General features: G+C 44.6%; 1 protein-coding gene across 1 annotated transcript in view; it reads left to right on the top strand.

The window, feature by feature from the left end:
• EGLN3 (egl-9 family hypoxia inducible factor 3) overlaps nucleotides 1–14,996 on the top strand; it is a 30,275-nt gene that overhangs the window by 9,319 nt on the left and 5,960 nt on the right. Inside the window, exons 2-3 of the mRNA XM_054827554.1 lie at nucleotides 12,814–12,933; nucleotides 14,846–14,982. Coding sequence (XP_054683529.1) covers nucleotides 12,814–12,933; nucleotides 14,846–14,982 — 257 coding nt within the window. The remainder of the gene's footprint in view (nucleotides 1–12,813; nucleotides 12,934–14,845; nucleotides 14,983–14,996) is intronic.

Raw genomic sequence — 14,996 nt, 5'->3', positions numbered from 1 at the left:
TTTGTCACAATAGATTCTTTTCTGTGCTTTCTTTTTGGACCTGAAAATCCAAACAAGAAATATGTTTGTATATTTCTTGTCTGTAAGTCATAATAATAATTAATCATTGCTTATGTCTTCTTGCACTGTAATTTTTTATACAAATTGATAAGGCAAATATTTTTAAAGTTTTGGCCCCCATTCAGCAATTCACTTAAGTACTTTTTTTTTTTTTAAAGGCTCTTTGAAATCAATGGGACTGAAGCACATCTTTCGGTGCTTGGCTTAGGCTATGCCAGAATACGTTTAGAAAACTTAAGGAAAGATGCAGTGATTTCTTGTGCCATCCCAGTCTTTGTCTACGTTTTGTCTTAGATTTGAAATACGGGCCATCTTTTACATGGTGTCTTGGGAGTGAGCAAGGAGCCTTACTTGATGGAAGTTATAGATAGCAGTTATGATTTTTATCTGACCTTTGCAATTGACTGTCTTGCAGCAAACCTCTCATAGCATTAACAGTAGCAGTTATTCCAGTAATGCATACAGGGAGATAGGTACTAGTCAGTGCAAGCTGGGGAACACCCTGAATGGGAAAAGCCTGGGGTGTGAGGCACTGTTGGGCAGTGGGTTCTGCAGTGGTGGATGCTGGCATGGAGCCTCCCAACTGCCCTGAGGCACCAGGAAATGATGAAAGTCTCTTGCATGCAGCCCCTTGCTGGACCATGTAGGTAGAGGGGAAAAAAAAAAAGCAGAACCAGGGGAATTTGGGGCAGCAGATATTTAAAAAAAAAAAAAGGTGGAAGTTAGTCCTGAACTTGCCCGTTCCTAGGTTGTTAACAGTCTTAGGGTGTTGTGCTTCCGGCTGAAGACTGTATGTGTAACTGCACCTTCCCCTTCCGATTTCTCATAGGGGATCTAGTAGAAGTGGTTTGAGAAGTGGAAAAAGGAGAAGCTTCGCTGTGAATGCTGTAACATGTCCTGCTGTTAAGGCATGTAAACCATGGCGTATGACTAGATGTGCACAAACAGAACAGGGTCCCCCAGGATGTATCGATAACTCTGTTCTTTACAGTATTCACCAATGTTTCCGCTTCTCTAAATGAGCTAGTCCTCTGTCTGCCGTTGTCTGTGGAGCGTGTGCATGGTGTCTCTGAAGCAGGCCAACAGGAAGGGCCACTGTCTGGTTAACTGTTCTACAGACTTCCTCTTCACGGAGGAGCAATGAGAGGATTTGCGAATGCTGGTCCTCATTGCCAAGTTTACTGTAATTCAACATTTGATGGTGGTCAGAGGCTGAAGTGTCAAGGTTGTGTATTTTACCATTATATTTCTCAGTGCATAACTTGATGTCTAACTGGTGACCTAAAGGCTCAGTGCTAGCCTGACGGTCACAGTGATAATTTCTTGGCAAGGATGGAAATTTAGTTGACTTGTTTTTTGTTTGCTTGTTTCTTTACACTTATCGAAGATGTCTGCAACTGAAACAAAACCAATTTTTTTTTCTTTCTTAGTTGGCTTTTGTCTTTTGCTGACACTTTGTTAAAAGCCTGTTTCACTGCTAACCATCCATAGAAGCTCTTGCTGCTAATTATGAGCTGTATTAGTACAATGTCTTGTCTGCAGTTAGGCAAGGCACCGGTTGTGCCAATGGTGACCATAGCTATGGGCAGACATTGTACCTGCTTCACTCCCACACCTAAATGTGCATATTTACCCTGACAGCTCTGACTTGCCACCACATATGTTCTGCGTTTCCCACTGCAGAGAAGTGCTCCACACCTCTAGCAAAGCCAGCTGCAGCCCCTCACCAAGGGGTTTCTTACCCCTGCTCTTACCACAGCCTGCCTGTGCAGCCACCATGTCTCATCTCCATCCCAGGGGATGAGGGCTGCTTCCTCTGGCTGCCCACCCAGCTGGCATCCTGGGAGAGCAGCCCCCCGTCCAACCTCCAGCTTGGCTCACCCCTGGCTGCCCCTGCGGTGGCTCCCGAGTACATGCTGCTCTCTCTGTCATACTGGCTGCCAGAGAGGAAAGGTTTTGGAGAGGAAGAGGAAAAAGGAGGGAACAGAGCCAGAAAGACCACTCTAGGCTTTCTGCATCCTCAGGAAACATCCTGAACCCATACCAGAGAGACCACCTCCCTGCTCAACAGTTGCTATACTTCCTGCAAAAACTACCTTAAATGCCGAAGATTATTATTACTTCAAGACGCAGTCCTGAACTAGGTCCTGAGAAACCCCCCAAGGGCTGTCGCTTCAGTGAGTTGCGGTGGGAATGGCTGGGTGAAGAAGGCTCCAGAGGGGACTGCAGTGAAGCAGAGCAGGAGGCATGAGCGGGGCTGGAGGGGAAGGTGGGGAGCACACCCTTCAGGCATGGCTGTGTCCCAGTGCAGGGCCACTGCCCCGGCCGGCGAGTCAAAGCCCGTGGCAGTGGCCGTGCCACAGCCAGCCTGTAAGGTTGGTCTCTTCTGTCAGGTGGTGGCAGCAGAAATCCGTGGGAGAGCCTTGACCAGTGGGAATTCAGCAGCCCCATGTTCAAATCCGGAGTCTGATGTTGCCTCGCAGCTGGGTTTAGGACTAGGTTTCCTTGTCTGTGAGCTAATAGCTTTAAGATGTGCGTATGTAAGGCTGGAGCTCAGTTTGTTGTGTGTGTGCATGTCTGTGTTCATGCATGCTTGCTTTGTTCAGAGTTGCCTAGTTTCTGTCTGTACACAAGTACAAACTGTGTAAATGGTACAGAGGGCAGGCACTACAACACTTAGAAGGATTTATTTAATTTTTTACTAATACATTTTTATTGCCTAACCTTAGAATAGGTGTATAGCTATATTAGTACAAAATTGCCTTGAATCTGAATAACTTGTTTCCCTTCCTGTGTAGAAAGATGCTGTGTCACTGTATACACATTCATCCCCTTTAATTGCACCCACACTAGAGAGATTGTACTGTTGTAATGTGCACATGTAGTCAGAGCAGTACAACTTTATGTGCAGCCGAAGTCTTAGAAGTAAAGACTACATGTGTTGTTTAGGCATAGCAGAAGTTATTTCTGATGGTAATTTATTATAGGTAATTTTAATGAGTTTTATCCATAAATATTCATGTACACAAAATCCTATGCTGGAATAAATGTACCGTTAACTAGGGAAGGTCCTCTGAAAAGGTGCTGGAGGAGTAAAAGATGGGTGGGGGTGAGTGAGATGGCTTCCTTCTGAAGTTAACATAGGAGATGACTGGTCTCATCAATTAGCCTTAATTTGGTGCTACTGCTGTGATAACAAACACTTGAGAACCTTTCCTCTCTCTGTTATGTAGCTTAGTAATGTCTCAGCAGCCTCAGAAGCCCAGGCAGCTCTGACAATTTTGGGAGGACCCTTGAGGCATATTTGGAGTACCCACCAAGTGTGACAGTGCTAGTCTAAACCCTGCCTGCCTCTCAGGCAGCGGGGAGAGACTTTCACTGAGCCAAAGAGGGTGAAGAAAAACATCTCCCTGGCGTGGTCCTGCCTCTGCCACGGCAGGAGCATCCGAGGCCACGAGAGGCGTTGGGCAGTGGCCCCAAGGAGGGACCCCTCTGTCCCCTTGGCACAACTGCTTTGAGGTGGTGGCTCGTCACCTCTGCCCACGGGCGCACGGGGTGCCCCCCGTGAACCTCCAAAGCAAAATGGTCACGGGAAGCATTAGGGGTGCCGCATACCGTGTGTCAGCTGGTAAAAGTCTTGTGGGCAGATAAAAGTCTTGTGGGCAGCGTTGCTCACTCGCCCTGAGCCCATGGGCTAAAAATAAATGAATAATAATAAAAAAGGGATGTTGGCCAGCTTGGGCAACTCTGACACCAGCAAAACCCAGGCTGTGTTGTGGCTATCTTTCCTGACCTTTATTTAAACGCAACCACAAGAGCACCAAAATACATAGAGCTCTTTAAATGTTGCAGGAAAAAAGAAAAGTAGTGTAATCCTCTGGGTAGCAAAATTGAAAAGGTCTTAAGTGCTGACAAAGAACGAAAGGCTAGAATATTTAAGGAACTAAGAAATTATCTTTCTACCACAGTGATGAGGATATTCCGCAGAGGATGTCTGTGCTGGTTACCATGCCTTTATTCCCTGCTGAGAACCCGAACATCCAGGGATGGTCCTTACAGATTTCCTTAATGAGCCTGCACTTACTTATGAATTTGCTTTTCTGTGGGGGTGGCACTTGTCACCGTGTCCCCCGGGACTCATTACGGGGGACGCTTTCTCTATCAGCATTGATTGCTTGCGATGCTTTCTCGTTAGTGCAGCTCGCCTGGGTTCGGCTCTTGGGGGAGAGGACTGAAATAGTTTTCTGGGTGATGAAAGAGGGCTTCAAGAACAGGGGGGGGAAAAAAAATCCTAAAATTTAATTAAACAGATTTTTTTTTTTTAAAGTGTGGGAAATAAGCGCGCGTGTGTGTGCAGCAGGAGGGGGAGGGACACCAGTAAGAACCAGAACAGAGAAGTGCCTTGAGTGTGTGTGTGTGCACTGCGAGCGTGGGTTTCCCCCTCTTCCCTCCATAGCGTCTCTGTGAAGCGTACTGTGGAGTGAAGTTTGCGTTCGATCGCGGATCGCCTCACGCTCCGCACGTAGCACTGTCGTTAAGCCATCATCTCGCTGGCCCGAAGCCAGGGCTCAGCCCCGCAGGGGCGGGCGGTCTTTCCGAACTGAAACAGCCTTTATTGATACATTGATGCACTGCGCATGTTTACAGCTGCTAATTGGAGACTTAATCTGAATATCCTTGACTGAACTAATTCACTGGCAATAGCCTTTTAAATTTCAGGTCCTGCCGTGACGGTATGCCTGCTCTTCACAGCACGCTAATCTCTTCTGAAACTGCATTGTCTCTCTGTGTCCGCAAGGCACGAAAGGCCGACTAACGTTGCAAGCCTAAAATGTAGGTTTAGGTCAGAGGAGGATGTAAAATAAAAAAAAATCTTACCTGATTTTACCATTGCAGAAGACGAGAGAAGCACTGGGGAAAAGTGTTAATTGACATACATGCAGCAATATGTAGATTAATTAAACGTACAAGGAATTAGGTTAATCCTTTTAATTATTAGAAGAGACAAGAATGCTCCCTGCAAGGACAGTTGTGATCCTATAGCAGTTTTAGATTTGTTTCCATAAATTTCAGTATTCTGTTTTTTCCTGGCCATGCCCAGAGGCTGAGCACAGAGAATTTGGGTGGTGGCCTGATAGCAAGAGGTGTTATTGTACTTGGCTTTAAAAAAAAAAAAAAAAGTAAAGCAATGTAGACAGTATACAGAGGAAGATGAGTGCCTTGGGACTCTTTTGCCTGGGAAACCACAAATCAGACTTCACTCTTCAGAAGCCTGGAGGACTTCTCCCTGGGTCAGGTCCTTTCGCAGTTTCCTGAATTGCCCCTTCGCTTTAGGCCCCCAGGGAACATCCAGCAATGGGGACAGCTGAACAAAACTCACAACTGTCTCCAGAGCTTGGTTTTGCAAATGCTTCCTATTCTCTTGGCAGTTGCGGACCACCACCACCGACACAAGGCATGGCTGTTCCATGCCTTCCCACTTCACAGCAGCGCTGCCCTGGTGGCCAGCTTGCACCTGAAGGGCATCCAGATTTATCTCTAAGTGGGTGTTCTGCTAAGAAAAGAAATAAAAAATAGTCACGAGCCGAAGCTGTCCTTCACATTAATAGGACTCTTCAGGCCATGAAGAACTAAAGTTTGTTGCCAATCATTAGAAAAAGCTTCCTAAGCACCATCACAGATTCATTTAATAGGGAACTTATTTTTAAAGCAGCATCAATCTGTGATCTAGCTTCTGTACAGACAGATTCCATAAGATTTGAAAGCTTATTAGTGGCTCCTTGAGCTACCACTAGATAACATGCCAGGCATCAACAGCTGTGTGGCACGGAGATAATCCATGAACAGAACTTTCATGGGTAGTTCTTTGATTCTACCCTTAGTTCTAGAAGAAATTTAATAAGCAGGAACATTTTTCCTTATTATGGTAATTAGAATAATACCAGGTAATAATAGCCTTTTGGTTGGTAAGCAAAGATAAACCAGTATCTCTGCATCTTTTTCCTGCGGATGAGAGCAGTACTCTTTCCCACAATTCCCACTCTCAGGCTCAAAAAATTCTTCAAAATGCACCTCTATGCACTTGGAAACAATAATTAAGCTACAATGGTGCATACAAAAGACCAAATAGAATAAAAAGGGAGAGATGAGGTTTCCAGGTCTTGGAAGATCTGAATCTGATTATCAAGGTTGCATATGTGCAGGGAGAAGCAAGTACCAGACCACCTGGCTAAAATGCTATCCATGGACACAGGATTTTTGTACAGGTGTAAGTGCTTGCCCAGCAAGAAGGTACTTAAAAAAAAAAAAAAAAAGTGCTGATGGGCATCATGAAAACAGCATTGTGCTCCTGAGATGAGAAATTTTGAGAACAAATGTATTCTCGCTTGTGTGGTTGCATCTCTGGCCATGGAAATGTCTTCTCCTTTCCTCTCAAATTTTCAGGGTTGCTGATATAATCCAAGAGCAAGGAGCGAAAGTAGCTGTGGTGATGTCAATCTGTCCAAGATACAGTGCTCCAGAGATGAGTCACCTATTGGTACAAGGTCCTATCTATCAGTCTTTCATATCTTATTTGCCATGGCTTGTTTGGCCCTTCAGGAGACACTTGTCACCTGCATCCAAGGAACCTTCATTGTGTAGGACTACTTCTGCAAGGTAACGAAGTATTCAGCAAGCTGTGCTTGTAGCTGAGTTTGTGGAATTTAATCTGTTTTGTGCTTCATGAAGGAAGGTAACTGTCCCAACTGTTTTTATTATTATTTCTGTGGGCTTTTTTGCTTTTTTAGATGTCTTCCATATGGCTTTAGTTTAGGCCTCCATATGAAGATGAAAATTGAAGTGAAAAGATGCAGGTGTCTTGCCCTGCCAATTCCAGCCCTTTCCCCAGTGTTTCTGAATTTCTAAAAATAGACTCTTTCCTCATACAACCTTTCCCCTCTCTTGCCTCCATGTCTGAGCAAGAAGCTGATCAAAGAGGAGGTGGCTAGGTTTAGCTCTGTAAATCCAGCAGCTGTTTGACTGAAGACTGATAACCAAGTTATGGGTGAGGGAATGAGGCACTAGTTCCTCATGCAATACTGCCACTGAAGCCTACTTCATGTTTTGCATGACTGAAACGAGCAGGGTTCCCCCCCTCGCCCTTGGAATTGGTGATTCTCTTTCCAACAAGCACGAAGCTAATGTCTCTAATTTTTTTGTGTTTTAACATAATTTTCTTCCCTCTGTTCCCTCCCATCTCTACAGAGTATTAAATTAGACCAATTTTCCTAGTTCATGCTTCAGTGTAGCAGCTGAATGTTTTAACTTTCATAAATTCAAACAAACTAATATTTAATAATGTTCATGAATATTTTATACTTAACCATTATAAGCTACATGGTAGAAAACACTTGGGCGCAATTGGGTGCAACAAGAAAGTACTTAAGAAACACCCCGTTGTGCCTGTGTGTCAGACAAGCCTCAACTGAGAATCTCTTGTCTTTGATCATGAAATGTCAGACTACTCATGTTCTTTTAATGTAGAGCATGCTGTGTGTGCCTTTCCCTTTCTGGCTGTACAGACTGTGCGTGTCTACAGACTAAAATCGGGTTGAGTACAATACGCACTCACCCCGAAGTCGATCAAGTGAATCCTGGTAGTCCTCACTTCCTAAAGTCTGGTCAAGTGATTTTTTGTTTGCACTTGAGTTCAGGACTGAGAACCACATATTGGACTGAAATTTGGGAAACTTGGAAGTGTGCAGGCAAATAAAAATGTATCTGAAAGCTGCAGTAGCTATGGCACCGTTAATTCTTGTTAATATCTTGCTTTTCTAGACAACCATCATAGTGATGTTGTAGATCAGTATTGCTTCGTGTCTATATAGTACCTTTCATCTAACAGACTTCTCAAGTAATTTCTGAATTTAACTATTTGATGTACAAGCTGTATGCAGAGATGATCTGCTCTAGGGATCAAAAGCAACTGCTGTTCAGCAATATACAGGACAAATCTGGTGCAGAAAATGGAAAAGCGTATTGTGGGGTCTTTAGCTTAATCTGCGAGGGCGGTTGGTGTTGACAGGATAGAGTTACGCAGGTCAGAATTTTCTCTGCTGGTTGCAAAGGTCGTGCTAGTTCTGAGAGTAAAATAGGGGATCAGTACAGGGTTACAATACCACCTATACAGTCTGCGCTAGGAGTGCACTGGGGCCCTGGCTGGGTGGTAACAGGCGCGGAGAGCATCTCCTTCTGACCTGCTGTCACTGCCGCTTCCTATTGGGCAGCGTTCGTTTCCACTTATGACCGTCTTCTAGCTGAGGTATTCTCTGAAGCGTTCTGTTCCAAATATCAGTCCACTCCAGTGCTGCTTATTTTATGAAATGTAGCAGAATGATGCCTCACAGCATGGTCCTGGCTATCAGCTAAGAGAATTTGTTTTTCCCCTTGCTAGAAGCACTGGGAGGCAGGGAAAAATCCTCTCTATGGAACCGTTGTTTTTTATCTGCCTCCAGACTTTGGTGTCTTGCAGTCTGATTTGCAGATTTCTCTGGTTGACTTGAGTGTAATACTTAAACTGAATGATGAATAACTTATTTTTGCAAGCTTCTGTGCAATGTGGAGTTTACTGATGATTCCTGGCTCCTTACTAAAGCTGGTAATTACTGCTTGTTTAACTGGTGGCTGATTTGCACCCTCTTGGGAAACCTGGCATCTCTGAAAATGACAGTGCAGAAGCTGCAGACTTGATGATTTGCTTTTCATTTTCCAAGTTTTGTAGGCTTTAACTTATGGCTGTCGACTAGACCACCAGAGCATTGGTCTTCAAACTGTGGCATGTGTGCACGATTGCGAAGGCATGCATCTGTATATCAGAGCTTTTAACTGTTCAGCTGTTGTTTAAGGCAAATGTGTCTATTTTAACTTAAAATAAGGAGGGTTGGGTTTTGCTGAGACTTGCTCTGAGTGCTTACGCTGGGAAGTTAAGCCAACTAATAACCATTGTAATGGATTGTATTGCAAAAAAGTTAGGTATGTTCCTGCTCGTTACTGCCTGCTATAGTTAGTTTAGGTTTGGAGTTGGCTAAAGAAGGGAGATGCTTCCAAAAAAGGAGTGGGCTTTTCTGGACACAATAGCTGAAAAAGTATAGGAAACATTTTTTTACTGACACTCCACTTGCTCACCTGGTAAATGGTTTGATTATTTTGATCCAGCCTCCGGCTTTTGTAGCTAGCTGGTGCGCTAAACTGGCAAGTCTAGTGTTCACCAATTACCTAAATTAAGTCTGGGTCACGCATCTCATCTCCTGTTTCTTGTTTGCTTTGAATGAATCCAAAAGTAGTGCTAACAGCTGGAATCCCTGCTGAGGCCAGCTTGATCTGCTCTGGAGCTGCTCCAGCCAGTGCTCTGATAAAGCCTGATATCGTTTCAACAGGCTCTAGGAGGACCAGAATGATTTCCCTTCATTGTTTAAGGTTTCATTCAAATATTCGCCATACCAGGAAAAAGGATATTTCACTTCTGCTTTTCTCCCTTCGCTGCTGCTACTAGAAAACTTTTTTTTCTCTTTTCTTAAAGTTAAGCTTGAGTATGGCCAGTGCTTTTGGATTCTGTGGGAATTCTTCTTCTACTTCATCCCCAGGGACTCTAAGCGTTGCAGTTGCAAAAGGTGCATGCTGTAAATAAATAAATAATGCATCAATGTCTGGGAGTCAAAGCACATGTTCTGCTAAGAGAACATATTACGTGGGGGAGGCCAGGGAAAACTCTGGCCTTCTGCCCAGATTTCAGTAGTAAGCAAAGCATCTAAATCCCTTTAAGGATCTGGCCTGCAGTCTATCATTCTTCAGCAGCTTTTTGATAGTGGCATTAAAAAATAGTAGTAATATTGGATTAATATTTTTTTTAGACAGTTCAGTAATCTTGGAGTAACATCTGCTCTCCAAAGACAGACTTCCTTAAAGCCTCCATAATTTTGTGTTGTACATCGACTTAAAAACGAGGAATTCTCAATCAACAAAGTTTTATTCCCACCGTGCATCATCTCTCTGGTACGGCGGTTAGCTGAGCTGTGCCTCGTGCTGGTGGTGTAGGCACACATCCTCTGGGCACCAGCTGTGCTCGCTGCAGAGATGAGCCCCCGGCACAGCCCTCCTCCCTGCAGGCATCGCTGCCCCCTCTCCTCTCAGCTCCCAGGGTCACATTCCCCATCGTACAAGGGTCAGGTTTAGCAAAGGGTTACTATTTTAATTGTAAATCCAGCTCGCTGTGCATGGGATGGGTGAAGGGTACACCCGCCTGAGCTGTTGTGCTAGCAGCTGGAATGGGGGGGGTGTGGGGGATGCACGACAGGGGGTTATCCTCCCCAGTGAGCCTACAGCTCCCTTGGACCATTTTTACATTGCAGTTACAGCTGGCTTGTGGTTTCCACTGGGCTTGTGCCCCTAAGCCAGGCTTGTTTCCAGTGCTAGGCTGTAGATTGGCCCTTACTGCTGTTATCAGGCTGATAATGAAAAGTAAGTTCAGCTGCAGAGCCATTTGTAACAGCAGAATGACAACGGAGCAGACAGGACCTACAGCAAGGCATCTAGCCAGCTGCCAGGCGTGATGGAAGAGGGCTTATTACTGGGAATTAGAGGTACTCGCTCTTGTTCAGCATAATCTCCTGCCCTGGTGGGCCACCAGCCCCAAAGCAGCTGTGGCCCGAGGTGTCGGGGCGAGAGCAGGCGCTGGTGACTTACTGCTGCCTGCAGGTGCCATTTGCTGGTGCTTGTGGGGAGGAAGGAAAGTCAATTCATATGCGACTTGAGATGCAGAACAGTATTTTTGCAGCTGCATGTATACATCCGTCCTAACTGGCTGACTCCTGTGAATAGACTTTCGTTCTTGGTGGCAGAGGGTCCAAGGGATCCACTGCGCTGGCTGGCAGTAACTTCTGTGCCAGTGGTGGTTGGTGCAGTAAAACTACCTTAGTGATTAAAGCAACATGTGCTATACTCTAGCTGGTCATGTGTCCCATGAGGACAGCATGGCTTTAGCATGTTAATTTTCTTCATAGTAGCTAGTATGGGGCTGTGTTTTGGATTTGTGCTGAAAACAGTGTTGATAACACAGGGATGTTTTAGTTACTGCTGAGCAGTGCTTACACAGAGCCAAGGCCTTTTCTGCTCCTCACACCACCCCACCAGTGAGTAGCTGGGGGTGCACAAGGAGTTGGGAGGGGGCACAGCTGGAGGGGACACACAAGGAAGGGGTGGGGAATGTTGGGAGTGATGACATTTGTCTTCCCAAGTAACTGTTACGCGTGATGAAGCCCTGCTGTCCTGGGGATGGCCGAACACCTGCCTGCCCATGGGAAGTGGGGAATGAATTCCTTGGTTTGCTTTGCTTGCGTGGCTTTTGCTTTATCTGTTAAACTGTCTTTATCTCAACCCACGCGTTTTCTCACTTTTACTCTTCCAATTGTCTCCCCTGTCCCTCTGATGAGGAGTGAGTGAGTGGCTATGTGGTGCTCTGTTGTTGGCTGGAGCAAAACCGTGACAGCTGGGAAGCAGAAAACAAGACCTCTGGGGTTCCTAAATAAAAACTTCAGTTGCTCTCGATAAAGCCTATACTGTCAATCTATCAGCTGTGCTGGGCGGATTATTAGGGGCAGGTCATGAAATGGTGCACAGTCACATCCTCGTTCTGTGGGGTAGGCATGTACAATACTCTTGTATCCAGAATTGGGATGTTACGGTTTGGATGGATGGAAATCTAGATGGCTAAAAAACTGGTTGGATGGTTGGCTTGTGGGAACGAGACTTCTATTGCCACAGCTTTAGTGGAGTAAACTCTATGGAATGTGAGTGATATCACTACCAAATAGTCCCAATAGCGAAGGAGTGACTCTGAGGCAAAGATCCGGTACCCTACCAGCAGTCTCACTTGCTCTTCCCTGCTTAGGCTGCTAGCAGTATCGACTCAAGTTTAATATGTTTTTGCTGTAAAAACCCTTTTAAGACCTGTTGACTGTCATGTGGTTTGAAGTCATTCATGGTAGGCTTATCTCATCGTTCAAGGTGAAATTTAAACTGTGAATTAAGCGATTGTATCAGCAAGTCTGGAGATGATCAAAGAGAGAAGTATGCTTCTGAAAGCTGTTTGGTTAGTTCTGTGGCTCAGTCCATGAAAGCAAACATGCTGTGCCCTGTGCAAACACAGCACAAAGGAATTGCAGATTTTTGCAGACTTTGCTCTATGGACTTTTACCCACACATCCTGGGGACCCTCACTTTGTGTTGGACCATAGGGATGTATGTGACAGGGACTAGAAGATGTGAATAGAGGAAGATGGTGGTAGTAAGGCGTGACATCCTGGGATCACTTTCTACTTTCATTATGACTGCAAAAATCAGTTTTGCAATGACTGCTCAGCTTTAGAAACGCAAGCAAACTTCAGCTGAAACTGCCTCAAAGTCACGTAGCTTGTGGAGAACAAAAGCTTGTACCATACAAACCAGTGTTTTAGTTTAATTCAGGGTTTTTTCCTCCTACTTGAGTGTATATATTGTGAAGTATGAAGGGTATTTATTTCCAGTTTAGAATGTCACACTGAGTCACCCAATGAAAGAAGCTTGTGCAAAGATACCTTCTGGTGGTGTCTGCTGTAGGTTTTGGATTGATCATCTGAAAAACGCTGAGTCAAACCAGTGGTGGGAAGATGCTTAGCAAAGACAAACTGAAGGTGGGCATCTTGTAGAATTTAGTTTTTTACAATCTTTTTCTTTCAGGCTATGGTTGCTTGCTATCCTGGAAATGGAACTGGGTATGTTCGTCACGTGGACAATCCAAATGGCGACGGGCGCTGCATCACCTGTATTTATTACCTGAATAAGAACTGGGACTCCAAGGTGAGTAAGCCACAGGACTGAGGCAGAACATGAAGGAGAAAATACTTCAGAAACAGAGCTTTGGAGCTGACAGTTGCTCTGTGAACTCTGGTGAACTTTTGAACAGCTGGTCCGTTCTTCATGGTGTTTATGGCAACCCTTTGGAAGTAAGAATCTGAGCTGTTTCCTTATCGTTCTCTCTCCCATCCCACACACATATTGTTTTGTTGCTCTAGAATAAAGCTTCTAAGCACTGGGCTGCTGGCTCTTATGCTTTGTTTAGAGGAAAGAGCAATGTAGCACTAGAAAGAAAAACATAATCCACAAGGGAATAAGTGGATTCTGGGAGCAGAAGAAAATTACAGCCCAAATTTGGGACTTTAGCGTTCTTTATTCTGTTCCTTCAGGCTAACCTGCAGAAGATCTTCAGGCAGCTGCCTTTGTGGTTTTCTTATTATGAAGTGATGGGCTTAGTAAGAGGAACAAGCACGTGGCTTGGTTTGTCCTCTTCATCTTTGAATCCGACAGTGGGTCTCTTGACAGGATGGTGCTCTTGTTTCTGCCTGTGTTACTATAAGGCAATAAAGTCAGCTCTGAATTTACCATAACTTTTCAGTTAGAAACAAAATAAGAGTTTGTAAAATTGTGGAATGTCTCTTTACACTGTTGTTGTCATAATACGGCACAAACCATTCACGTGGATTATCTGTTGAAAATTGCCCAATGTTTTTTTTGTGTCTCTAACCTGTCTTGACCGCTTTAGGTGGATAGTCTTTAAGCACAGGTAAATACTATGAACCCCAAAAGCGAGTTCAGGTTTAGAGCCAATGCCACTGAAAAATGCACTGATGGAGAAAAACACATTCCTTTGCGGGGAGTATGACAGTGAAACATCTCAATGTAATAAAATGAAGGAGGACATGCGGGAAGAAGTGCAAATATCCAATTTATTTGGTGGACTGCACTCTTATTCTAATAGTGAGGAAGCACTCAAGCGGACACTAAGAAAGCTAACTGAAATCCGGGATAGTGATGGAGACTATTACGTAGATGTGATGGTAATTTTATGCAAGTGTATGCTGAAGGAGATGCAATATAAATGTGCTGGCCATTGAAAGCAACCATGTTGCTTTAAACCTGACATAATAGTTTCTTACGGAGTTTTGCATGCCACGTGGAAGTACTAAGTCAGGTCAGTGTTGGGTTGACAGCATCTTCCCTGCACTCTGGTGCAGCATAAAAGCCTCCAAAGAGCCCTTTGACAGCAGCAGAGAGGAGGCAGAGTTCATCTTCATCTTTTGAAGTTTCTGCAGTGCATGCAGATCACCAGACTTTTTCCCCTGAAACTCGTGGCACATGGAAAGAGAAATGATGTGGTGGAGAAACCAGGCTGTGTTATGAGGAGGGAAAAGACTGGGGGAGATAATGCATTTGTGAGATGTCCGTTCTATTATTAGATTTGTAACTTCACTCTTCCCAGGCTGGTGTGGTGTTTTTTTTTTTCTTAACTCCTATATGATCAGATGCAGGCTCTGAAATACCGTAAGCAGTATCTAGCAATTGCTGGAAGGAGAGTCTGATCTTGGACTGATCAAGCGGAGCACTCTTACCTGCCTTGTGGTACTCGCTGGTTCTAGAGATGTGACTGGGAGCTCAGAAGTTTCCCAGTGTGTTACGGGGCCAGTGCTGTCTTTATCGTGGTTCATTTACTTTAGCCAGATGTTTACACTGAAACATTACAAACTGTTTGGGAAAATCAAGGTGGCCAAGAGATTCAGTGTATGGTCTTCCAGTGTTGTCATGTAGCTGTCTTGGTTATCGTTAGATGTTTATTCCTCATTTGTTGCGTGCTGAGGAGGAAGAAATAAGTCATTGTTCGCATGAATGTGTGGGTGTTTATATGTATAAAAAGCAACCTTTTCTTTTCTTTCAGCTGCATGGTGGAATTCTTCGGATATTCCCAGAAGGAAAGTCCTATGTAGCAGATGTTGAGCCGATTTTTGACCGATTACTTTTTTTTTGGTCAGATCGAAGGAACCCACATGAAGTCCAGCCTTCTTATGCAACCAGGTAAGTAGCGTATT

This window comes from Grus americana, chromosome 5 (assembly GCF_028858705.1).
Source record: "Grus americana isolate bGruAme1 chromosome 5, bGruAme1.mat, whole genome shotgun sequence".
Taxonomy (NCBI): Eukaryota; Metazoa; Chordata; class Aves; order Gruiformes; family Gruidae; genus Grus; species Grus americana.
Note: the sequence above shows the minus strand (reverse complement) of the source record. Positions and strands in the feature narration are given on the sequence as shown.